Below are 25,352 nucleotides of genomic sequence, written 5' to 3'. Positions count from 1 at the left end.
AAGCCCGTATCAGAGTGTACGGTGGAGAGCTATCCACCGGTGGAGAGCTTTCCACCTCAAGTCAGAAAATAAGTGTAGGACATCATAGTCACTCACGGTGGAGTCCTGTACACCGTGACTGACTGGTCTAGAATAGATCGACCAATCAGTGAACGGGGTGTAGAGCCTGTCTGTCTGATAGTAAAAACAGAGAGATGTGTTGGGACTTGCGGTGTAAAGCTCTCCACCGCGAGGAATGATGTAACGTTGTAGTTTCATGACTCAAAAAGACTCGAAAAGACTACACCGCGGTGTAAAGCCTTCCACCGCCCAGGCGACTATGATGTCGGCTTTAAGGGGCGTTGTACTGGAGCCAATAAAGGTCTGAAACCAATCAGCACTTGCTGGTGGGTTGATTTGACCTTTAAAGTGAATAAATTAAATATAAATGGAATAGATGTTGCCTTAGGCCTACTTGCCTACTTGCCTACATCATGATTCATAGCAGCCTAGTCAACGATGTAATTCATAGTGAACCTGTGATTCGCTTCATGTTCAGGATCTTTCATCAACTGATTATTATCCTTTATAGTTATGTTAACTTTTTATTCATTAAGCGATGCTACCTTTTTTGGAACACACCCCATTCTATGAAGATTCTTGTTAGACATGATTCAGTGATAAGTCTGATCTCTGATCTGATGTGGTCTGTCAACACAACTGCGGGCCTGAACCCACATTGTTCACCACCGTTCAAGTTCACGTAAGGTAGAGAGCCTGGTTCCCATAGCCCGGGTGGACGAGGGGAGTGGGAAAATGATACAATAAGGCAACACAGACCGACGATTCCCTCGATTGGCTCGTAGAAACATTTAGAGGAGAGACAGACAATAAGTGTGTATTACGTGTGGCTGCAGACAGCTGTTAAGATAAGATCCTATGTGAAAAATGACAGTCCGTGAATTTTTATTTTATATGTTTTCTACGTACTACTTAAACTTCGACCAATGGGTGCCTGCTTGACCACCGGCCGTCCCTCCGGGCTATAGGATATAGACTTCCACCTTCAGTTCACACGATCGTTGCTCCCGTCTTTGATTTCTCCCTTCCGTTCCTTCTCGTTACCACTGACTCCCAGAGAAGCAGCACCGGCCCCGGGTCAGACACCACCACCACCACCTCTACCAACAGCGACAGACAGCACAGTAGGTAATATTACCTCCTGACAGCCAGACAGGGGTGCTTGGTTCTTATATTGAGGCAGAGTTCGAGTCAAAGCAGTAATATAAAATTCCATCATTCTCCGATGGACAGGCAGACGGACGGACGTTAGCCGGGGTGAGGCTAACATGCTAACACGTTAGCTACAATGTGTGTGAGTGGCATGTCATGCCGGTGGTGTTCGTTTCCCACGCACTTGACCGTTTCCCACGGATGGAAAACGGGAACAAATGGAGGCAACACATGTATTCGATATAGCCTATGTGGCTGTCTGTCTTAATCTCCGCTTTTGTTAGATTGTGTAAATAAGGTGTCAACAAACAGAAGACCACCAGATATGAACGTGATGACAGCTCAGCTCAAATATGGAGATGTGTTTAATTAACGAAAATAGCAGATCTACAAGCTCGTTGTGAGCTTGTAGTCCATTTTACAACGAAACCTTTGATCGACCACCCCCACCTCGTGTTCAGCATCTTCTTTCTTTAAACATCCTGCCCAGTAGCCTACGGTAGGCTACTCACATTTTCCCTTACAAAATACAATCCTTAAATGTGAGTCACTACGCTATATCCCCCACTCTGGTTGACTTGGTGTTTTTATTAATTCAAAGAATTGGTCTTTCTTGAGAAGTGAAAGGGCACTCCTCAGAGTGCAGATCTCCACCAGGCCGGGTTGCCCAGCCTAACCGGGGCCCATAAAATGTGGAAGTCAGACCTCCCACTGAATAGTTAAAGGTAGGGTAAGTGATGATATTCTTTTGGCTAAAACAAAAAGGTTTGTTAAAAACACTATATTCTGATAGTAATCCTGTTGTTTCTTTTGTCTATTCTGTGAAATGAATTAATCATCGCTGTAGTGTAGATTGTTCAGTCACAGGCGTTTTCTGTTTAATAAGGATCTGGAGAGACATGGAGACTACTGTTACTGAACAAACACTATATTGCAATATGAGTACTATAAAAACAGAGCTATTTAACTCAAAATCACTTACCCTATTGTACCTTAAAGTGGTTATGACGCGCACAAAAATGGTAAATGAGGCTATAGGGGGTTCCAGACGATCACCGCGTCCTAGTAATTCATTTTCAATGAGAGGCGGGTGGGCGGCTATTTTGTCCGTGCGGAGAAGTTTAGGGGCAGTGAGGCGAGCGGGCACGGTCCCGTGATATCCCCGCAAGCATGCTCGTATGTGCATGCGTACGTGGGCGGTGAGAGCTGGATTGTGTTCATCTTTGTGAATACTGCGTGGCGTTTACTCGCTGAGCGAGTGTGTTTGTGTCTCACCGTGGTACGACCGCCGCTGATCCTAGCGGGAGCCCCCGCGGCAACCGCTGCTCATCTGTAGGGCCCTTATCTGTTTAGCTAATATTATTGATGTCGTCACAGAGTGCCTGTACTGTACTGTCTGTTGGCTAGTGTTATGGAGGGAGGGGCGGAGTTTAGCATGAATATCATTCTGAATCTACGCCACAGAACTGACGCAGTGAGATTGAGAATTCTGATAACAAAAACTGTCTAATCGGTCTAATCCACTGGAACCACCCGGAGCGACCGTGGAGCGCTGGAGGTAGCACTGTTGACAGCACGATTTCATCCCCCCAACACAACGTGTGTGTGTGTGTGGTGACAAAAAACAAGCTGAACAACAAGCTCACAACGCGTCGCAGACGTGACGCGGTGTGAGCTTGTAAATTGGCTATTTCCTATGTGCGTGGCCCCGTACAACGGACGAAGTATACATTCACTACTACGCAGACTGCAGAGCAAGGCTCTGGGCGGATTCACACTGCGGTCTCGGGACCGGTCTCGAGGCTACTTGGCAGATGTTTAGACCGGTTTTGACAGTGTGAAGCCTGCGGTTTTCCTCAGAACCGGATAGCCTCGAAACCACCTCAAGAGGTAGTCTCGAGGCTGCTTGATGCGACCTTGTGAATGGTGAGCTGCAGTGTGAAGCAACCGTCCACAAAACCGGTTTTGATGTTGAACGTGACCTCATATAAATTCGACGAGTCAGGCGTCGCCACAAATAAACACTAGGTAACAGTTGTCGACATGGCCATAAGATCAGCGACGCGTTAGATTGCTTGCTTGCTGGAGATTTGCGCAGACGCTGACATCCAAACGCAATTAGACAATACCCACAAAAATGCAGACATATTTTCGGTAATCAGTGAGTAGGCCTATATGCGTGAGCGTGGATTTAACAGAACAATAGAACAATGCCGTGCTAAAGTCAAGTGGCTCAAACTACACTATCATAAAGTTAAGGATGCTCTGCTAAAAACTGGCAGCTCCACAGATGAAAAAGATACATTTATTTAACCCTGACATCCTAGACCTAGAATCACAACCCATCACCCGTCCAATAAATCCGAGTCTGTCAACACCGCCAACTTCTCTTCATCATCATCATCATCATCATCAGCAGCACCAGTAGCATCTCCGACTCCACTCTCCAGCCGAAGACAGCACGGGCATGTCCCGTTTTGGTGTCGTAGCGTTAATACTAGTGTACCAACGCTTTTTCGCCTCGTTTCTTTTTCTTTGAGGAAGCCACTGATTTGCACTCACTAGCACACTTGTTCTAATGTAATGTGCAGTGCATGCAGTGTGCCTGCTTGACGTGCTTGTTACCCTTAATGTGAACATTAATTAAGCCACACTGTGGCTTGTGAAAGCGTTTCAATTGTAGGCTATGTTGATTATTAAATAATAAAAATAATAACGTGCGCTGCGCTGGAAGTCTGACACAGTGACTCGCTCATCATCATTCATTCATTTCTGCGCCTGGAAAATAGCAGATCTACAAGCTCACAACGCGTCGCGGATGCAAGGCATTGTGAGCTGGTAGATCAGCGAACGTCACTCGACGCCTACTATACAGGTCTATTGATATGCAAATAGGCTTGTTTCTTTGTTAAACAGTTCTCGAGGTGTGAACTTCGGGGGGTGCGAGACCCCGACTCAGAAAAGGTTTGGTCGTCGGGGATCACTGCAACACTGTTCCACACTGCGCTGTCGCGCGTCATTGGATTGTTACATCAACTTTCGTGCCTGAATTTCTTGGCGACCAGAATCAGCAATGTCGCATAGTTGATGACGTCTGTATTCAACAGCGAGGCACTATGTGCATACCGCCACCTATAGGATCGGGACGTATAGTGCTAGTGATCTCCAGGGAGGCCAGAAGGCATGCCAATGTGAATGCTGGCCAGCGTGAACCAGCAACCGTTTTCAGAATCAGTTCTAATCAAACGGATTGCAGTGTGAATCCGCCCTCTGACTCTGTTTTCAGACTGTTTGTAGAAAGACCATGTGACCTACTGATTCATAATGTTAATTTCCGGGGCGTGTCATCACATCTTTAAGTCGTCTAATGTTAACACTCACTCATGTCAAGACAGTTATCATGTGATGAACTCTGAGAGAAGTTCACTGGCTTATTTTCTAGGGTCATCACATTTTTTAGAAAAAAATATATGCTTAAGCAATCACTACATTGTGCAATGTTGGACCACTTGAGTAACCATGTGAATTATGCCTCTTGATTAATTTTCCAGTTTGAGGTATTAGTCAGTCTTTCAGTTTAGTCAAAGTGTTTTACTTTATATTGTTGAGAGATATTTTTTAATGCAGCTTTCTCTCTTCTCATGCTCTCAGAGTTGGACAAGTGAGTATCGTTTGACATTGACATAACCTACTGATCTAACTATAGCTGTAACTTGATATGGATTTATTCTGCAATGTGTGCTACTGTATGTGCACTGTGCAGTTTCCTTTGCAAGGTAGTGATTGTTTAATCTCTCTCCCTCACATGGCTTGCGGTCGAATGGATTAAAAGAACTTGTTGAGCATTTCACTTTGATATTAGCTTGATCTCAATACTTCTGGCAAGGAAGGTGAGTCGGAAGATTTGTAACCACTGCCTCCCCAAAGACAGGAAATGAGTTCCCGAAATAGTGTTTTTATTAAAATGCTGTCTAAATCCATTGTAGTGGACTATAGGGATGTTCCCAGCGGTTAATTTCACTGACGGACTGCACACGACATTTTTGAAACAGAATATTTGAATATCCGAAATGTATTATTTATTAATTGTAATTAACACCCAGAAAATAGCCAAAACTGAGCACATTTTGATCTATTAGGCAAAACCTAATTTGAAAAATATCAAGAGTATATGAAAGCCTTTTAAAAATGTTTATACTATTGGAATCTTTCTCCAAAATAATCAATTCACCCTTTGTCAAGTCCCGCCCATTGTCCTGCCCCTCTCCACACCCATTGGTTGCTGTGTCTTGGAGGGACATTCAGTGGGACATTCCATCCACTGCCATGTTAATTCAGTTGCTTCATATTGTTATTCTGTGTGCTCAATTCTAATTTCAAACTTTGTTTCAGTCAATTGGAGCTGCTCAGTGGCAGCATAGTGAATCAGCATATTTTTAAATGTTTTTATTTCTCCAAAAATTATGCTTTAGCTAATTCAACATAAAAAGGGTGGAACCAGGGCGGGACAAGGCAGATAGAGCCTGCTGGTTGGTCAGTCAGGGGCCAACCAGGAGGCTAACAAAGGGTGAATTACAACATGCAAGCAAAGACGCAAAACTAGGTCAACCCAATTAACGCAGCAGTCGCAGCTGGTCTGACGCTAGTACTAACTGACCACCTCTGCTCCCCTCAAATTAAGCAATATTACACGAGAGGGTGTGCATTATCACGGCTATTTGCACGCCAGCCTTGCTTCCGTAGGCAGGGCTGAAGTGCAAATAACCGTGATAAGGCAGACCCTCGAGTGTAATAATGCAATTAACAACAGTTGCCCTTAAAAGAAAAAACACACGTCAACTTCATTTCATTGTAATTAAGATATTAGGAATTTGTAAATTTTTAATGTCTCATTTAGCTACTATGTCCCTGGACTTAACCTGAAAACTGCTAGCCTAGCCGCCTAGCATAGTATGGGGAGAGGGAGCGCTTCAGCTCTTTCACAACCAGCACTGCTGAAATATTTGTTTTATGAGACCGTGTCTTAGTGCTCATTATTCACACGGGTAGAGAGCCATTTCAACCAATCAGATTTCTTTGTAGGAACTACCTGTTATATAAGTTACCATTATGGTATTGCATTCTCAGCCAATTATGGTTAAGCCTATTCTGCATTCTCCTTGTTCTCACCTCAAAATACCGGATTAATTCTTCAAATGGACCGCAGAGGCAGCAGGCAGTAGGCTAACCTAGTACTACTAGGTAGGTAACGAGTGATTCACATCCAGTAGTCTTTATCGGATGTGATTTCACCATCACAATGCTTTGCCATTAAAGTACTCACGCAAAATTTGCACTGTAGCAACTTTTCAGAGTAATGAATGATGCTGCGCAGAGGCAGCAGACAGCCTGCCTGGTGCGTGCAGTACCACTGACCACAGTGCGCAACAGTGTGACAGTCATGCTCCGCAAATCAACCATGGGAATACTTAAGTTGCTTGTTAAAAGCAACATTTTATTAAGACATGACAGTAATATGGGTGCAAAATGTAAATTTTCAATAAAGTTAATATCTCAATAATTAAAAATAGATTTAATTGAGTAACTGAATTTTATTTACAAACCGAATAGTGGGGGCATCCCCATTTATTTGAACATCCGAATATTCACGCACATCCCTACTGGACTATGTCACATATGGTGAACCTTGGGGAATACATTTCCTGTATCTCTGTGGACCTCTGTACCATTATAAAAATGCATGCCTTGCCAGTGTAGCCTACGTATGACTTGGCTATCATCTTGGGTTACAATGGCCTCAGTTTGAAATGCTTGTGAGCATGTCAGTGCCGTCATCCATGCCAATTATTCATTCCTTTTACTCTAAATATTGCAACTTTGTTTGCATGCAGATTTCCCCCCTTATTTTCTTAAAGATTTGTCAATAACACTTAGTTAAAGATGAATGTGGAAAGCTAAACAGAAGGCAGTGTTTCTCCTAGGATTAAGTTGAGACAGTGGTGCTCACAAATTAAGGAGTGACTCCATGGCACGCCATTGTTAAATATAATATATAGGGGAAACATTGGAATATTTACGGTTTGATCTAAGTAATGCAAAAGGGGCCAATCGGCAAATTCTCCAAATCCTGTCTTACCACTAATGTTGTTGAGTTAATTCCATCATTTGACTTATCCAGGCTACACTGAAGTTAGAGTTGATGTGATGGTTATTAATCTGTAGTCCAGGGGTTTTCGAAGTGGGTGACGGGGCACCCTGGGGTGCCGCGACAGCAGTCCAGGGGTGCCGCGAGATAATTTGATAATATTTTAAATGTATTTGGACATTTAAAAATACCGTATATTTAGTATCATTTTAAACTTGAAGTACAAAGTTATTTTCAGTCAGTTCTAACTAAAATGGCTATTATCTCGTTTTCCTCGCAACATAATCGCTAAAATATGCTATAAATATAAGGTGCTGGGAGTGAAAATTAGGAATATAATGTAGGGGTGCCTCGGATGGAAAGAATATTTATAGGGGTGCCCCGAGCCAAAAAGGTTTGGGAACCCCTGCTGTAGTCAAAGGCCTCTTTGTCATACTAATATATATTATTTTGTAAATTGATTTTGAATTGATTGTAAAATGTAAACATTTGCTCAGGACATAAAGAATGAATGGAATTTCATTTCATTAAGAGAAGTACCTGCACTTCAATTTCCATTTGCAGGACAAATGGAAGATATACATGAATAAAATAATAAAGTCTGCACACTGGTCAAGGTGCACCAACTCGTTTATTGCTGATTCAACGTTTTGATCACTTGGATCTCCTTCAGAATCTGCAGTTAATGAGTGGGAACATTTGTGCAGACATGACGTTCTTCAACATGGAATTGAAATTATACTGATCTGTGGCTGGGCACTTCAAGTTTCACCTCAGACCTAACAATGTAGGCTGACATTAGTCATTCTGAATATTTAATACTCAGATCCCAGACAAGTAACATTTCTCTTATTCAACTTGTGTTCATGGCTTATTAAGACCTTTTAAAAGATCCCAACTTTGGACAAAGCATTGCAGTCAGTATATGGATTTGTCTCTTGGTGGAATTGTGCTCCAATTACATTACCTCCTACTTTATTTAAAGCATATTTGCATGGTGTTTTTTGTTTGATTCCATCTCAAAAGTCTTGCATGCTGCTTTGATGTGTTCCTCTGGGATTGATACTTTGACTCACTGCTCTACAGTGTAACATCTCCTTCAACAAAGAATTTGTTTTGACAGAAATTCCTGCAGTGAGTCTAATGAATGAATCCCTGTTTGTTTCTGAACTCCTCTGTAATTAATCCAATAGTCTTTCCCTGTTATTCTTTTCTTTCTTCTGCAACGGATCGAAGATGATGCCTCAGGAAAACCTGCAGTGCCCTGAGCATGAGCTGCCGATTGGCCAGTGTTTGGACTGTTCCACTGAGGTAGAGGTGGGAGTCAGGAAGAAAGCTGACTTGTGCCACAGAAATGGAGAAAATGCATCCTCCTCCCCAGAGAGTGGCAGCTTGAATGGGGATGGCAAGCGCAGCGGGAAAAGCCGCCGCCGTCGTAAACGTAGTCTTAACCCTGAGAGCTGCTCTGACGGATCGAAAGCTGAGGGGAAGGTTGAGTCTGAAGAGAAAATAGATCAGGGGACTAGCCAGCTGACTGACACCTGCTCATCTCTGCTTGGCCTGCAGTCAGAGTGTGCGTCTGTGTGGTTTGAGCATGGCATCTATGAGCAGGCGGAAAGTCTATATCAGTCTTGGTTGGCACGCTCTTCCACCACTCCGATGAACCGATCACCTCCAGCCGCAGAGGATCAACCTAACATTCAAACCACTACATCTCCCTCTCCACCACGGCCGGCCTGTAGTCATGCTGAGCAGGTGGCCTGTCACCACATGGTGCAGGCAGTATGGATAAACAAACCAGCCTTTGACCATGCAGAGCGGCGCTTTGTGGAAGAGTCCCTGCAGCGGTCCATTCCAAACTCCCTGGATCTTCCATCCCTGCCTAACCACCGCATCTCACCTGTGACACCCGATGAGGGATATCAGTCTCTGGCTCCAACGCCCGCCACCCCGAGCTTGCAAGTGGTTGCCGCTCCAGTCGCTCGGCAGCCCATCAACGGATTACCCCGTCTCCCGGTGGAGCTCCTCAGAGACGTGTGGCTGGAGAAACCCCTTTATGACCGCGCCGAGGCCACTTTCTACCAGAACCTCTACGGCAACAATTCCTCCAAACCACGGTCGCTCTCACCCTCGACCTCCAGAAGTAGCGACCACCCTCAGAGCCTTGTAGAGGAAGAGGAGGAGGAGGAGGAGGCGGAAGTGGTAGTAGAGGAGAAACACGTGGTTCAACTTCAGCAGGGCAAGGCTGAAGTCTTCCACGCCCTGCACCCTATCCAGGAGGAGGAGGAGCCTGCTGAGATCACCGAGGCGGAAGAGCGACCCGTGGAAGGAGCCTGCCACTTCCTTCACCCGGACAGTGAGAAGGTGTGGTTGGACAAATGGCGCTACGATGCTGCGGAGAGCCGCTTCCACAGTCACTGTGAGAGTCGTGCCGTGGTGGTGAAGGGGGCTCGAGGGCCAGATGCCAGGGTTCCATCGGCTGCCTCCACCAGCCCTAAGAGGGTCAAGTATGACTAAGTCCTGGAGAATGGAGCCCCTCCAAGCACCTCCAAGTTCCTCTATAGGCTTTTGAGTGCATTTTATTTTATTGTATTTATTTTATTGTGTTTATGATCTATATTTTTTCTTGTTTTTTTTTTTTTGTCTATATTCCTTTGGTCTCATCTTACCTTGGGTGCATCAACATTTTCTGGCATTGTGTGAACGTTCTTGAGTTACTTTATGCTTTTATGTGTTTTATGTTGATAGCTTAATTGGGGGGAGTCTGACATGGGAGAGTTTAAAGTAGATAAAAATAATTTGGGAAGTCATACTATTCAAAATATTGTGCCCTAATGAAAGGGATTGTAACTTGTGTATGTATGGGGATGAACCTCTAGCTTACTCGATTTAACATTATCATGATTCATTGTCATATTGAAAGTAACTGTTTTTAAAACATCCTTCTCTTGTCCTCCCTCTTTCTTTCTTCTCTGCAGCGTCATGAGTGCAGTAGACTTCCTCGCCCAGGATAAGATCTGGTTTGATAAACCCCGTTATGACGAGGCAGAGAGACGCTTCTATGAGCACATGAATGGCTCCACACAATCTACACAGGTTACTACATCTTTTTAGCACATTTTCTACCCTTTGATTCTATATTACATCTTGGTACACATTTGCACTATAAAAGTGATGCCCATTTTTGCATTTCCTTCCCTATTTTATGAATTGAGTACAAAGGGACCCTTATGGAACAAGCGTAAAAAACTTTCTTGTGGTCTTTATCCTTTTTAGTTGACCTTGTATCAGTGAACTGTACTGTCCTGTACCTTTTCCTATGCAAACTTCTAATAAAGTATTCAATCAATCAAAACTTGAAAATACAAAATAGTATAAGAAATTATACTGTATTCATGGGCTCTTGAGATAAAATTTTTGTGTAAAGGATTGATGATTATTTATCTCATTCAGGAAGTGGGAGCACCACAGAACACGATTCTGCAAGACATAGCTCGGGCTAGAGAGAACATTCAGAAGTCCCTGGCAGGAGTAAGTATAGAATGCATGCAGTCTATGTAAAATATTAACCCCAGGGGGGTCTAGGGGAAAGATCCACCTAAAATGCATGCCCAAATTGGAACAGTTGTGTACACAAAACTACAATGATTGTGGCTACTCCCACCAAATGTAAGCCAACCCCTGAAAATTCACAAATGCAGTATAAAACAACACAATTCTCTTACCAAATTGTAATGCTGTGATCACTTACTAGGGAAAAGAGGATTGAAAAAGACCTCCGATGTAAAATTTGCATTCTGAATAGTGAAAAAGACTCAAGACCTCATTGGAGACATATAAATAGTGAATAGAGAAATTGTCCATCAAGGTGTCATCAATTGATAGGCAAAATCTTATGAATATATTTCAAACTATGTAAACTCTACAGATGTTTTAGTGAGAGTAGTGCTGTAATATTAGTAATGTAAAGGTATAGGGTGAAAAAATGATAAAAACAAGTAAAAATGTGTAATAATAATGTAATATGAGTAATGCATGGATGAAAAATACAATAGCTGATTATATGTGCTGTAGGGCCCCTGTAGCAGAATCAACATTGAAATTGTAATTTGATTTTGTCTATTGATTTATTGACCAATGAACAGTTGTTATTGACTGGTTGACTGGTTACTGGTTAATTTCCCATCATCCATTCATTATCCTGTAAATGTACCCTCAAATGCATTAGCTGGGTCTTGGTAGCATCCATATCACCTGGATCAGGCCACCTGTATGCTGCTATAAAGTTAGTGCTACGTGTCACTCACTGCGATATTTCAGAATCATACTTTCTTTCAGATTGACCCCTCCCCCCCTTCTCTGGTTGGTGCTGACAACAGCGTTTCTGTAGAGTGGGTTAGGATATAGGTTTGAGCTCTTTGATTGACTGGTACAGTAGTGTCCTATATACGGTATATAGTTTGACAGTATCAGGTGCAGACCTTTTATTGATCCAAAGTGAAAGCCAATTGTCACAGCAGCACCGCGGAAGGATAAAAAAAAAGATATAAGCTAATCAAATGTGTTTGCTGAAGGTGGTGAAGGTTTAACTTTCCCTGCCTGTTCATATTGTCTCTGGAAAATACACAAAAAGCTAGTGACGCCTTGTGAGTTTGAGTGTGCAGTAGTTAAGCCTACACGCTCACTGGAGCGAAGATCTCTGCCAGGATGCATGCCATAATAATACTGTCTGACAACGTAACGTCAAACCATCTATTTCTTTCTCTATGTACAGTGTATCCATTTCTGTACGATGTTGTGCGGAGTGATCTTCAGAAATCTCTCCAATGACATAACTATGTTGATAAGACAATGTTGGTGTAACTTGGTGTAAGATTTGCTAGATGTTTTACTTGCTTCTACAGTATTATCAACCAGTGTGTATTATACAGTAGTTTCCTGCTTGCAGCTGTGGGTCAAGAGCTACTAGTGGTGTAGATCCCATACGCCAGACAGATATTTCGGCTTGCAACTGATTGGCTATGTCCTTGCAGACACACATTCTATTGGCTGGAAGGACAATTGTTCTGCGATCTGATTATTACACAGAATCTGCAATCTAAATGTCAGTTACATCAGTTAAATCAAAGCCACTAGGCTAAGTGAGAAAATAAAGGCATACCAATAAATCAGCACAAATGATTTATCAACATTCCATGGTATTACTAATTAATTCTACTCTATTCTACTCACTTTTGTATTATAACAGGCCAAAATGACAAATGATGTCCTTATTACCAAGCCGTAGCTCATTGGATGGATCTACAATCGTCTGCTTCCTGGACGATCTCCCCGAATAGTTGTATTTTTATTTTTTTCTGTTTTCTCGGTCACCCTCTGAAGACCTTAACTTATTATTTTTACACAGCAGTTAATCTCCGCAGTTCAGGAAAAGGAAAAAAAAAAAAAACTTCTGATGTAGTTCATTAAATTCAATCCCATTCCTCCTTCCCTCCTGTCCCTTCACCCTGGTTTCTTCTTTTACTATCCCTGAAACCACATCCCTCCTCCCCAGCTGAAGACTACACTGTTTAGCAGAGGGTCTGGTCAACCTTCCCTGAGCCACCAATTCCAGCTCATAAGTTTCCCACCCCAACCTGTGTGTCACTGGAACCACCTCTGCTAACAGCCTCTCTCACGTTGGCCTCCTGTGGGCCTGCCAGTCCCCCACACTACCAGTTGTTTGGAATACGCTTTAGTTGTTTCCTCCATAAATTACCAGGTGTGGACTATGGTTGATGCAGGCCACATCCCTGTAGTTCTTCCAACTCTTAACCTTTCCACTTGTCTTCATCAGGGTCCATCTTTGGCTACTGTATTTCTGCTGCAACCGCCTGGCTTTAGTTGCTGGTGAGAAGGACGTTGGTTGTGTGGTGTGTGTTGCTTGCGTTTTCATAATGCAGTCTGGCTTGTATGTTGGTTTGAAGAGTGTACTAACTCGAGTTTGGCCACTAGATGTCGTTGGTGCTCTGGAAAAGTGAGGCTCAATGTATTACAGTCTGTAATACATTGAGCCTCACCTTTCCACTCTTCTTGTGTATTCCCACAGCAGAGCTCTGGCAGTGGGGCAGGAGATCAAGCGGAATTCATTTCACGTATCAAGAGCCTGGAGCTCGAGAACAACAGCCTCCACCAAGGTCAGTCTGTGGACATGCATTGATCAAATCTTTCAGTCAAATTCAGTGGTGTGGGTGGTGTAGACTAGAGTAACTAAGTACGTTTACTCAAGTACTGTACTTAAGTACAACTTGGAGGTATTTTGACTATTTCAAATTTTCAGTACTTTAACTTATACTCCACTACATCTTTGAGGCAAATATTGTACCTGTACTCCACTACAATTATATGAAAATGTTAGGTACCAGTAAGACTCCCTAATCGGGAGAAGCGACCGTCAGGTCGCTTACATGTAGTTATTTTGCAGATTTTGATTATCATCATAAATCAACCCACTAACCACTTCAGCCCATATAGATTTCGGCCATTTGAAAATGACCCATCTACAAGCTCACAATGTGTCACATTGTGAGTTTGTAGATCTTCTATTTTAAAAGTTTCTATACATTTTGAACTTGTGAAATGGGACATTCTGCACTTTGACTATGTTTACTTTTGGTACCTTAAGTACATTTTGACTATACTTTTACTCAAGTACTTTTATTTTTAATAGTCAGATTACAGATTAACTAAAATATCTTTTGCATCCCACATGATATGGCTGACCTGTCTTTTGCTGCGATCAGTGGTGGATAACCTGAGGTTGGCACTTTCCAAACTGGAATGTCGAGTAGCAGTTCTGGAGAAATCCCCTGTTGCAGTAACCCCAGCTCCAGCAGCTCAAGCAGCCCCCTGCACAAACGTAAGTCTCTCCCTCCTACAGAAGAAAGAGCTGGGTTGTCATGCACTTGGTCTGTTTTGTGAATCTATTCAAGATATTGACCTTATAACTCGTTCAATCTGTTCAGGGCACCCCAGCCCAGGAGAAGAGAACCAGTGTACCAGTTGAAGAGGATGAAAACGATGATGACATTGACCTATTCGGTAGTGATGAGGAAGATCCAGAGGCAGAAAGGATCAAAGAACAGCGGCTGAAGGAGTATGCAGAAAGGAAGGCCAAGAAACCTACTCTCATCGCCAAGTCCTCCATCTTATTGGATGTCAAGCCTGTATGTTTGTCTCTTGTCCTACAAGGTTGAGTGTTATTTTCAGATGTACAGCACTTTTTTGAGAAGGAAATGTGATTGAAGGCGGGTAGGGTGTAGCGAGGGAGACTGCTCTTTCTTGACAGAATCTCTGCTTGGTCAGGAGAGATATTGTTTGTGCTTATAAGCTTCAGACAGTACTAATCGTCAACCAGTATGACCTACTTAACACCAGGGTCTAATGGAATAATCAGTCAGACCACCTTCAACCACTGTAAATGTTAGTTATATTGTATGTCACATTCTACCATACAGACTGTTTAATATTATGTTTTCATTACATTAAGTTATGGATTGCAGCTGCAATGCTTAATTCACACCGGACATGGAAGTGCTGTGAATTGATGCGTGCAGGGCACACTGGAAACCATTTGAACTGTTCACACAGTTTTTTCGAGTGCAGCGAATCTGACTACGTCGGATCAAAGAACCCATAAAAGCGATTAACTAAGACATTTATTTAAGTACTTCTTCACCCACCAAATGACTTTTCCCTAATTTACTCACCGTGTGAAGCTTTCAATACATAATTATTGTTTTTGTTACATTCCTTAGTTTAAGGTGAATGAAGAATAAAAATAAATAAAATGACTGTAGAAATTTAGAAAATACTTAATGAATTGAAAAAAGAAAAAAAGGTATTAGTACAAAATCTGTTCATAAACTCCAAAACAACGCTCGGTTTAATTCAAGTGTCATGTATCCAGTCGTTTGCTGACTACTTCCAAAACATCGCTTTAGTAATCAGAAAATTCACTACTCTAATTCACTTGCAGTCTAATGCATGAATGTGTGAACTGAGCTCCTGTTGATGGGCATGCTAAGGCACGTTTCTAACTCCTGAACCGCTTTGCATCGAAAGTGTATTAAAAAGTTAAATTTTACGTGAAAAAGCAGTGTTTTTGAAGTTATGAGGATACGACTGGATACAAGACATTTTGATTATACTCTTGAGAGCTGTGTTGGAGATTAAAAGGGGATTTCTTTATATCATTTTGCTGTTGTGTTCTTGGCTGCAAGTATTTTCTTGTTTTTAGATTTATCACTCACTGTAAAGAATGTGACAAAAGCAAAACTTATCTGACTATTCAAGGCTTTATGCTGTGAGTAATGGAATTTAAAAAAAGCATTCTGGGGAGAAATACTCTTTAAGGTTCCAGTGTGACTAGGCATGCTTCTGTCCATGCCAGAATTTGACTTCTCAGCAATTTGCAACACTTCTGTCTCCAGTATGAACCTGCCATTAAACTGGTGGGTTCACACTGTCAAACTATTCTCATTTTCAGTGGGATGACGAAACGGATATGGCGAAGCTGGAGGAATGTGTACGTTCAGTGCAAGCTGACGGCCTGTTATGGGGCTCATCTAAACTGGTTCCTGTGGGCTATGGCATCAAGAAACTGCAGATTGCCTGTGTTGTGGAGGACGATAAAGTGGGGACAGACATGTTGGAAGAGGAGATCACTAAGTTTGATGAATATGTGAGTATAAGCACAATTACAGCAATTATCCATGAAGAACCATACCGGTGGTGGTCTGGCATATTTACCCCATTTACGACTTGCACTTAGTTGACAAATACTGCTGTCCATTTTACAATTATTCCAGTAAGTTGTGTAACATTTTAATAACACAATTGGGTAAGATCTTAAATGTACATTATATGGTTAAAGCTGTGACTAGATTGTGACATGTACATTATAATAACTGTGTTAATAACACGTTTACAATAGGAAACGTTATATTGGGTTTTGCAGCCAACGGTTGGATTTGAAAACCCGACTTTAGTTGGGTTCATCAGTAACTGTGTTAGTAACACATGTACATTATAGTAACTGTGTTAATAACAATTGGATACAATCGTATGTACATTATATGGTTAAAGCTGTAAATAGATAGTGACATGTACATTATAGATGCCGGTACGGTCCTTCAAACTTACCACAATTACAGATCTTGTACTACGCCAGATTGGAAGCTAAAGGGTGTGCCCTCTTCACTGTGTTGCAGGTCCAGAGTGTTGATGTAGCAGCATTCAACAAGATATGATTAAAGCACATCTTCTTCATCCCTTTTTGCCCCATGCACTGATTGTGAAACGGTTAATAAAAGATAACTCTTGCACTTCAATCCCTTTACGGTCTTTAATTAAAACATGGTTTTCTTTTTTTATTGTATTTTGTCAGCTCATCAATTTCAATACTTACAACTTATATCAATTGGGTAATACAAGCAAATACCATTGCATGTTCTATAGCCTACTGTATTGTACAACTAAACAAGTATGCTACAATAATACTGGTCTCTAGTTTGAACAGATCCATGAAGGTGCTTAAACCGTCTGTGTGGATGTGACTTTCCTGATGTGGGAGTCTTAACAACTAACCATGGTCATATTTAACCAGCAAAAGGATTGCGTCCCTCTTGCCATTTATTTACACAACTTTGTAGACTAGATAGGAGCAGCAGAAACTAAATGGATATAATACAGTACCATCTATTGCATATATAGTTAAGTCTAAAATACGTTGTCCCTTGTGGTGTTAATCAATTGAACAGAAGATGATGGTAGATTGTGCTCCCAGCCACACGGCAGGATAGAGCGGCTGGGTAAAAGTGGCCCCAACTCTATGAAGGAGGTGGGCTTGTCCATGTTTGATTGTATAGAAACACAGAAGTCCTGCTTGCTGGTCCAGGAACACCCCTATTCTGCAGGACACAGTGCTGGAGGGGACCACAACGGGCCGTGTTTCATTGTCATGGCAGTATGTGAACGAGGATGTATTGCAGCAAAGACTCCATGAGTTTGAGTTGTGTCCTAGCCGACATTCATTGCCCGATCCCTGAGGATATGAGCAAATCACAGATGAAATACCAGTACTAAAGGAATACACAATACCGTACAATAACATTTGGTGTTGTTGGTCTGTTTTGTACCCTAATGAGACCGTATGATTAACAGACTCGCAAGCCACGACCATTTCAAAGCACACCTTTGCACTGCCATTTCATTATTACTGGTCATGATGATCAAATGTCTAAGCAAGTGGATAAATAAGTACTGTACCTTCCTAGCAATGCTATCATAGGTGAGCCCCAGTGCCACCTGCGAGCCTGTCCACTCAGCCTCCCAGTAACTGCGGCCCACTAGTTCCTCACGACACAATGCCTGGCACCAGGTGTCAAAGCGGTCAGGGTGGTCTGGGTACACCTGTTGTTTTCCACTCCGACTGGCCATACGGTTGCTCTCAGTCAACAACAGCTCCTTGTGCATTGTGAATGTGTCCAAAGACAGAGGGCAGAAATCTGTAGCAAAAAGCAGGGTTCCCACGGTCATGAAATTCCTGGAAATATTTTGAAATTAGAAAGATAGAAGATATTTTTTCCAGTACTGGAAAAGTTTTGGAATTGATCAAGGGTCCTGGAAAAATAGCTATGCATTGTCTTTGGTTATTGATTTTGTTAATACCTCTGAAATGACAAATTAAACATTGGCCAAATTATCAAATATTAGAGGCAGAAATTGTCAAAATAGCCGATCTATAGAACCGTGTTATACAAAATTCCTCAACTTAGTGCTCATCAGGGTGCCGGGGTCCCCAGTTAAAATATGATTATTTCTGAGGTCATGGCCTGAAAAGGTTGAGAACCACTGGCATACACTACCTGTCTTTAGGCATTGCGTATAGGAGTAAGCGACTTGTTATTGAGCGGAATTATTGTTATAATATAGTCTTGGAAATTGGGTTAAATATTCTGGAAAAGTTTTGGAAATTCATTGGTAAAAATGTGTGGGAAGTGGGAACCCTGAAAAGGTGAGCACTGTATGTCAGTGTCTGTTGGACAAGGACTGCCCATATAATGGCTCAGTTTTAAGGGGGTGATTGGGGGAGTATTCTATACATTTGTTGGGGAAGAGACAAAGCTGGCTCTGATTAATGTTACTCACATTGAAGCAGCTCATCTCTGTTGTCCAGAACAGGAACATGAGAAGGGATACAAGGCGCTGTGGGAAAGTAAAAGTAAATTATTCATAAAAAAATGAATGGTTGAAGATTATTTGTTCACAGTGTCTAATAGTGAAATCTGTAGCAAAATAAATATATATAAATATATATTTTGCATTCCTATACAAATAGTGAGTGATACTGACTGGCAGGTGAAACTGTACACATGCGTGTTATATTTTTGCATAACAGGATGCTTACCGGGCTTGGGTGTAGCCATATGCAGAACGGTCACATTCTTCACTGTTAGGTTGGAGACAGACACACACACACACACACACAGTTATATTCTGATACAACTTACTGGCATAGTGACATTGTATTATCACATTCTTCATTATTGTAATGACAACATAAAACATATAAAGTTAACGCCAAATGATTATGAAACTGAACTGACATGCATGGGTGATCGTTGGGAACTCTCTCTGATATAAACTCTCAAGTTGCTCTCTCAGGTCTGAGATTGCCTTCCTCACTTGCCCAAAGGAGATGTGTGCGTTGACAGTAAACACTTTAGCCTCTCCAGGACGGGCTGGACCTCTGTACGACTGGCACAACTGCAACAGGAGACGTGATTAGCACTATATTCCTTATTACAAGCAAACTGACCAGATTTAGTCATGAATCATTGTGTACAAGGAAGAAAATGAGAGCGCAAATTGCGCAATATATGGTAACTCGGTTAGTTACGTTACTTTAAATGTTTCATACAAAATAAACAGATCGCCCTGATTGCCTGTCTTGAAAGAAATGCTTCTGGTCTGATCTCCCTTTGACGATGCCTCACCTGTGTAATCAAGCCCTGGTCCTGTGTGTGTGATACTTTCTCCAGTTCAGCGTCTCTGCTCTTCAGCTCAGCGATCTCCTGTGTCATATGCTGTAGCCGGGCTTCAGCTCGAGTCACCTCAGCCTTCTCCTGAGCCCTGATGAGTTCCTTCATCTCAGAACGACGCCGCTCCACAAACTCCAAAAGCTCGGCAAAGATCTTGCTGCTGTCTTTCGCTGCTGCCTTAGCCAAGTGCTATGGAAAGAAAAACAAAACATTCTACTTTAGACTGATTTTAATTCTGCAAAAACATTACACAATATGCTACTTTACACTGAAGACCATATCATACAAATTATTATTTTGAAATGCCCAAGATAACACAATAGTTATTTTTTTATTTTTTATTGTTCTTTGTTGGCAGTAGAAAAACATTTAAGATGCATAAACATACATATTATGAATATTCCTAAAATGTGTAGTTGATCACATTGTTGTATCTCAGAATCTATCCATTTTAATCATACTCACAGAGAAGGACTTAATGGTCTGTTTCAAGTGTTGTAGCTCTGATTCCCTCTCCTGAATTTGCTGAGCAAGTTCTCTCCGTGTGTGTCCCAAAAGCCTCTGCAGGAATTAAGTTTGATAAAACAGTCATAGGTGTCAAGAAAAGTTGTCATTCTAGTTGCTCTTACACTTTAGCTCCTGTTAAAGTCAGATGAGCCCCCAAAATAAAGACAGGTGATTATGTAATAAGTAGTAATCTGTAACTCTGTGCACAAATAAGATGTGGCATTCAGCCTTTACACATTAAAACAGGAAGGTACAGGGGCCTAGCAGAGGATGTGAATACTGTGATCTGGGTGAGGTAGAGAACGAAAATACATTTATTTTATTTTGTCCTTTGTATCATGACTTGAGAGAACGTTTATTTAAAAAAAGTTCATATGAGAATGGTGCCTTAAATTTAAAAAAAATTATTGCGGAATATCTCTTAAGTGTGGGAGAAGGGTGACCTATAGATGAATTTAAATGTTTACCTTTATTCTATTGCAGGCCATATGAAGATATGTATTCTATGTAGGCTATTTAGCTGTTGCCGGAATTTGCACTGGAATGTCTGTTTTTGTTTACCTGTACAGTATGTGTTTGATGTGTCTGATAATCCCATATGGGATGGGTCAAATATTTGTCCAAAAATAATATATTAAATATCTGAAATAAAATATCCATTCAGTAATAATTATCTATTGGAGTCATTGGCATATTATGTAATGAACAACACTGTCTGACTTCATAATAGGGAATTGTGTGGCATCCATGAGTTTCAGTAAGCAGACAGACTTCCACTCACCTCCCCATCATTTCTCTCTGGATGGACAGAGGACACATCAAACACAGCATGCTCAAAGCACCCCATCTCCTGGTAGAGAGGTGGGGCTGAAGGGCCATCCTTCAGGCTCATACTGCCTAGCTTCTCCAGCATCTCTGCCAGCACAGTGTTTCTTCCCAGTGTGGGTCTGGGATTGAACGTGGCTCTGCACTGGGGACAGCTGCAGGCCTGCTGCCCCTGGCGGCTGTCCCAATAGTCTTTCAAGCAGGTCATACAATAGCTGTGGCCACATGGGATGGTGACTGGATCCTTCAGAACTGCCAGGCAGATGGGGCAGCTGAACCGAGCTTGGTCCAAACTGAAAGGGGCCTGGGCCATTATTGCTGGAATAAGAGAGACACCCATACACATTATGTAGGAGTTGGACTTGTGGTCACATAATGTGCTCACCCCACTAAATACAAATACAAGGACACTTAAAGGGACATTTCACCTCTGGGACAACCCGATCTTATTTTATTGTTGTTTGGGACACGAGATCGGGTTGTCCCAGAGGTGAAATGGCTCTTTAAGGCAAGCCTTCCAGTTGGGTGTGTGTTCTACCGCGGTACGTAGTGTGCCGTCCAAGAAAATGTGAAAAATCTTGCATACCCTCCAGCAACCAATCCGGGAAAGCGTATCTGATACACAGGAGGAGCTGGGGGCAGTGAGAATTTAATCTTCAGTTCATAGCCTTTTTCATGTGATGATGTGGTTTCTGGGCTAGTTTCTGAGGTGAAGGCTTATGTGTGGCTATTGTCTTGATTGATTCATTGAAACTTTATTAGAAGTTTGCATAGAAAAAGGTACAGTTTCATGACGGTACAGTTCACTGGTACAAGGTCAACTAAAAGGAGGGGATCCTAGTAAGCACTTGGCTTATTTGCGCAGGAAACCATTTAAGTATTTCATATAACAGTGAATGACAGATGGATAGAACACAGTAGGCCTACTATGCAGTAGATAGTCTTAAAAGAAAAAAACTGCAGAAAGTTATATACAGTAGATATTTACAATAGAAGGGTCAGGGGGAGGCTCTTGAGGTGATAATGACCGCTGGCCATTGGAGTTTTGAAGTAACACATAACATTCTTAAGCCTAGAGTGGTTATTTAATTCAGTGACCACCACACGCTTGTGTATTTAGGTGCACACATGTCTATAACACACCACTGACTGGACCCTAAATACTTTCAGTAGTGATTTCTTTCTTTCTTAAAATACGTGTTAAACAGCTCTGTAAATTTCTGATAGCAATCATTGAGTGCTTGTTCAGTAAGGGGCCTCTCTCCAGACAGTTCAGGATACCAATGTGATCTAATCTGGAGAGAAAACTCATAAAGGATAGAGGATACATTATAAACGAGTGAAAGAAGAAGAAAGTAGCAGACAACATTGGAAATGGTAGCCTACACTATAAATCACTATGAATCTGGGAGATGGGTACACTCCTGATTGGCTGAAATGGTCAACCCTCCTGTTTATTAAAGAGCTGGCAAGACCCCTTTATTTATTTTAAGTTTCATTTTAGTCAAAACAAATATCACTATAGGCCTACTGGTGGAGGGTGTAGTGTGGAGTACACACACACGCGCGCGCGCGCGCACACACACACACACACACACACACACACACACACACACACACACACACACACACACACTTATTTATTCGGTGACACACCAGAGCAATCTATTTCAAAAGTGACTTAATTATAAAAGTCCATCCCAATATACTGAATATAGCTACACAATTATATAACTATATAATAATTATATAATTTGTAAACATAAGTTATAATAACTTATGTTTACAAATGAGTCAATGTATTCTACCACGCCCTTCATAAACTACGCAGATGAACACAATTCAACACATTGTGTTTTATTCCTCAAAAGGCCTTATTTTACGTATTTTATTCTATACATGCGATACAGACACGTTCATGCATACATTCATGCACAGAAACAAATAAGAATGTTTTGTTTGACTAGTAGAGATTGTTACCGTGTACTGTAAACCTCCAACCCACAACCCCCGAAAGACAGCCGCGCGAGTACTGATTTCACCACGGCTTCGAGTAAAATGGTGAGCTTAGAACGCAGTAGTGCGTGAGAAATATATCAAAACTGAAACAATTCTTTGGTATTTTAATTTCGCTACACTTAAACAACACTGTAGCCTTAAAAGTATCCAAGATCCTTAGCAAAGGACGTTTCGTTTCCGCAGGAAGATCAAGGAAGGTTAGGCAGGAACAGACAACACGCACTCTTGGGAATTTGGCACACCATGGGACGCCGCCATGACACTTTTGGGTGGCGGAAGTGACGAAGTGCTCATAGACGCTAATGTTATTTTGGGTGGCCACCGGACGTGGCCACCCGCCACCCATGGAGCCTAGATGACGTTGGTGACTGTTCTTGCTGAGACCTTCTTTGAGGAAGATCAAAGAAGGTCTCAGCCCTTGAGGAAGATTGTAAAGAAGGAATAGTCAAACACGTCACGTTCAAGGCCCTGCCCTGGCTGCCCACCTCGCGTCATCGGTCTCTTGACCACACGGCGGAGACAAAAAGCAAAGGTTTGATCAAAGCTATTGATAGTCTATAACTAAGTCAATGTAAGAGCCACCTGACCGCCAGAAGATGGTGTCAGATAATCAATAATAGACCTACTGATTGATTGATTGATTGATTGATTGATTGATTGATTGATTGATTGATTGATTGATTGAATAATTTATTAGAAGTTTGCAATAGAAAAAAAGTAGTCTACAGTTTTGATTGATTGATTGAAGAATTTATTAGAAGATTGCAATAGAAACAAGTACGGTTTCATGACAGTACAAATCACTGGTACAAGGTCAACTAAAAGGAGATCCTAGAAAGCTGAGGCTTATTTCCACAGGAACCACACTTTAAGTAGGCCTATCTCATAAAGACAGGCGGATAGAACACAGTGCTTTATCTAGGATAACATCAATTTCTAAAGCAGAAAAAGCATAATATCAAATACAAAGGCAGAGAAAAGGGGGGGGGAGCATGGGGGCTTAGTCTATTTACAAGTCACGGGTAGCAGCCGCTTGAAGGTGACTTTTCATACCAATTTTGAAGGAGGCTAGGGATTTGCTTTCTTTAAGGCTTGCGGAAGTGCATTCCACATGTTGGTGGTATAGCAGGAGAACGAATTAGAGCCTTGTTTAGTGTTAAATCTACGTTAATGATGATTAGTGGTTGATTCACCCTAACCTCATTAAAACTATTCCTAATCCTAACCCTAACCTCAGTAAAACTATGCCTAAACCTAAACTGGTGAATGCTAACCAGGTGAATGTTAACCTGGTGAATGATAACTCAAACCTCAGTAAAACTATTCCTAAATCTATAACCCTGTAGGACTAATTATGCATAGTTCCCCGAAGGAGGCACCGCTTGCTCCACCTTGTGCCAAAAAAACGAGCGCTCCTGGTCTCAATCTCACTGAATCTCAAAAACACTGTGACTGTATATATATATATATATATATATATATATATATATATATATATATATATATATATATATATATATATTAGTTAGTTAACATATTAATCACCATGAACTCAATGTCAGTTTGTATGAAGTAAGGCATTTGTTCACATTCAATTTAGACTAAACTCTACAATGGCATTAACAAAAAACCTGACTTAATGCTGTATTAATTGTGCATATAATATGGGCAAATCTTTATGAATGTGTAATATTCATAGACAACACAATCATGTAACATTTAAACAATCAAAGACAGACTTAAAAAATAATGTAAGGACACACATTGTATCATGCAAAAAGAGCCTTATAAATATTTCATAAACTTTATTATTGTCATTTGGGGAATTTTAAGAGCTTATACTGCAAAGAAAAACAATGCATAGTGGAGGCGATATTAACCAAATTGAACCTTAAAATATCTGAATACACAGACCTTTCTATTATTTAAAAAAAAAACTCCTTATTGGATGTTCTACCTGAAGTTCAGGATTAAGGACATCACTTCATCACACCATGCCTTATTTCACATTCTATTACAGAACTTGAAATTCTCTGTCTCTCTCCATTGCAAGAAGTATCAATACAAGAAGTATAAATACAAACAGATAATTATATATGTGTATAAAAAAACATCACATTGCCTTTACCTTAGCAGGCCTGTATCTTTTATTTATGTCACAGTAAAAAACACAAAACATTTTAAGTAGAAATTTCAGTGAAAATAACTGATACTTATTAATCAATAATAATTACTAATATATCCTATGTCTGCTCTCTCTGATGCAGACATAAACTTAGAGTTTATATAATGCACAAGAAATGATGGTTCAATCCCCACTCCTTTACATGTATGTTGCTTTAACCATGCCACTTCAACAATGCATATGAAACCATCATCTCATAAACTGATGCTGTTTTTCATTTCTTTAAGAAATGTCACTTTAACCATACACATGCTACTGTGATTTGAATTACCTGCTGTTTATTTATATAATGGATAGTCTTTCACTTTCAAGAAGCATTTATACCTTCTGTAGTGCCATCTATCCATTATGTTTACTGGACTTTGTATATTGATTT

The 25,352-nt window shown here is 41.3% G+C and overlaps 3 protein-coding genes across 5 annotated transcripts; 1 reads left to right on the top strand and 2 right to left on the bottom strand.

Moving 5' to 3' along the window:
- The first annotated feature begins 1,091 nt into the window (after positions 1-1,091).
- On the top strand, positions 1,092-16,728 carry eef1db (eukaryotic translation elongation factor 1 delta b (guanine nucleotide exchange protein)). Of its 3 annotated transcripts, none has more exons than XM_080725474.1 (8): positions 1,092-1,184; positions 10,336-10,453; positions 10,811-10,888; positions 13,446-13,533; positions 14,140-14,255; positions 14,362-14,562; positions 15,885-16,079; positions 16,609-16,728. In XM_080725474.1, the coding sequence occupies exons 2-8, from the start codon at positions 10,340-10,342 to the stop codon at positions 16,645-16,647; spliced, it is 831 nt and encodes a 276-aa protein (XP_080581600.1). In that variant the 5' UTR covers positions 1,092-1,184; positions 10,336-10,339; the 3' UTR covers positions 16,648-16,728. The 3 variants fall into 3 exon arrangements, with proteins under 3 accessions (XP_080581600.1, XP_080581601.1, XP_080581599.1); XM_080725475.1 differs by having other exon boundaries at positions 1,093-1,188; positions 13,449-13,533; XM_080725473.1 differs by having other exon boundaries at positions 1,093-1,188.
- Positions 16,729-16,915: 187 nt separating this feature from the next.
- On the bottom strand, positions 16,916-18,841 carry LOC308285004 (stonustoxin subunit alpha-like). Its single transcript, XM_080725724.1, has 4 exons — positions 18,807-18,841; positions 18,548-18,604; positions 17,666-17,904; positions 16,916-17,441 (listed from the first exon to the last, which is right to left on the bottom strand). Exons 1-4 carry the CDS (start codon positions 18,823-18,825, stop codon positions 17,142-17,144), a joined length of 615 nt encoding a protein of 204 aa, XP_080581850.1. The 5' UTR covers positions 18,826-18,841; the 3' UTR covers positions 16,916-17,141.
- Positions 18,842-18,973: 132 nt separating this feature from the next.
- LOC308287089 (E3 ubiquitin-protein ligase TRIM65-like) lies at positions 18,974-22,874 on the bottom strand (the record flags this gene model as incomplete). The annotated part of the gene is made up of 5 exons (XM_080728210.1): positions 22,753-22,874; positions 20,729-21,090; positions 19,906-20,001; positions 19,396-19,629; positions 18,974-19,165 (listed from the first exon to the last, which is right to left on the bottom strand). The coding sequence occupies exons 2-5, from the start codon at positions 21,083-21,085 to the stop codon at positions 18,974-18,976; spliced, it is 879 nt and encodes a 292-aa protein (XP_080584336.1). The 5' UTR covers positions 21,086-21,090; positions 22,753-22,874.
- Between the last annotated feature and the right edge of the window lie 2,478 nt (positions 22,875-25,352).

Source organism: Nannobrachium achirus, assembly GCF_963921795.1.
Source record: "Nannobrachium achirus genome assembly, chromosome: 1".
NCBI classification, from domain to species: Eukaryota; Metazoa; Chordata; class Actinopteri; order Myctophiformes; family Myctophidae; genus Nannobrachium; species Nannobrachium achirus.
This window is presented reverse-complemented; position numbering and strand designations above follow the sequence as displayed.

Bases quoted from the DNA above. Each gene is read 5' to 3' on its own strand.
- eef1db (XM_080725474.1), top strand. From the start codon at position 10,340: ATGAGTGCAGTAGACTTCCTCGCCCAGGATAAGATCTGGTTTGATAAA. The intron at 10,454-10,810 runs GTTACTACATCT...TATCTCATTCAG, and splicing joins GCTCCACACAATCTACACAG to GAAGTGGGAGCACCACAGAA. The intron at 14,563-15,884 runs GTATGTTTGTCT...TCTCATTTTCAG, and splicing joins TCTTATTGGATGTCAAGCCT to TGGGATGACGAAACGGATAT.
- LOC308285004 (XM_080725724.1), bottom strand. The intron at 17,905-18,547 runs GTGAGTAACATT...TTTTTGCTACAG, and splicing joins CAGAGATGAGCTGCTTCAAT to ATTTCTGCCCTCTGTCTTTG. The intron at 17,442-17,665 runs GTACAGTACTTA...TCATATCCTCAG, and splicing joins ATGATAGCATTGCTAGGAAG to GGATCGGGCAATGAATGTCG.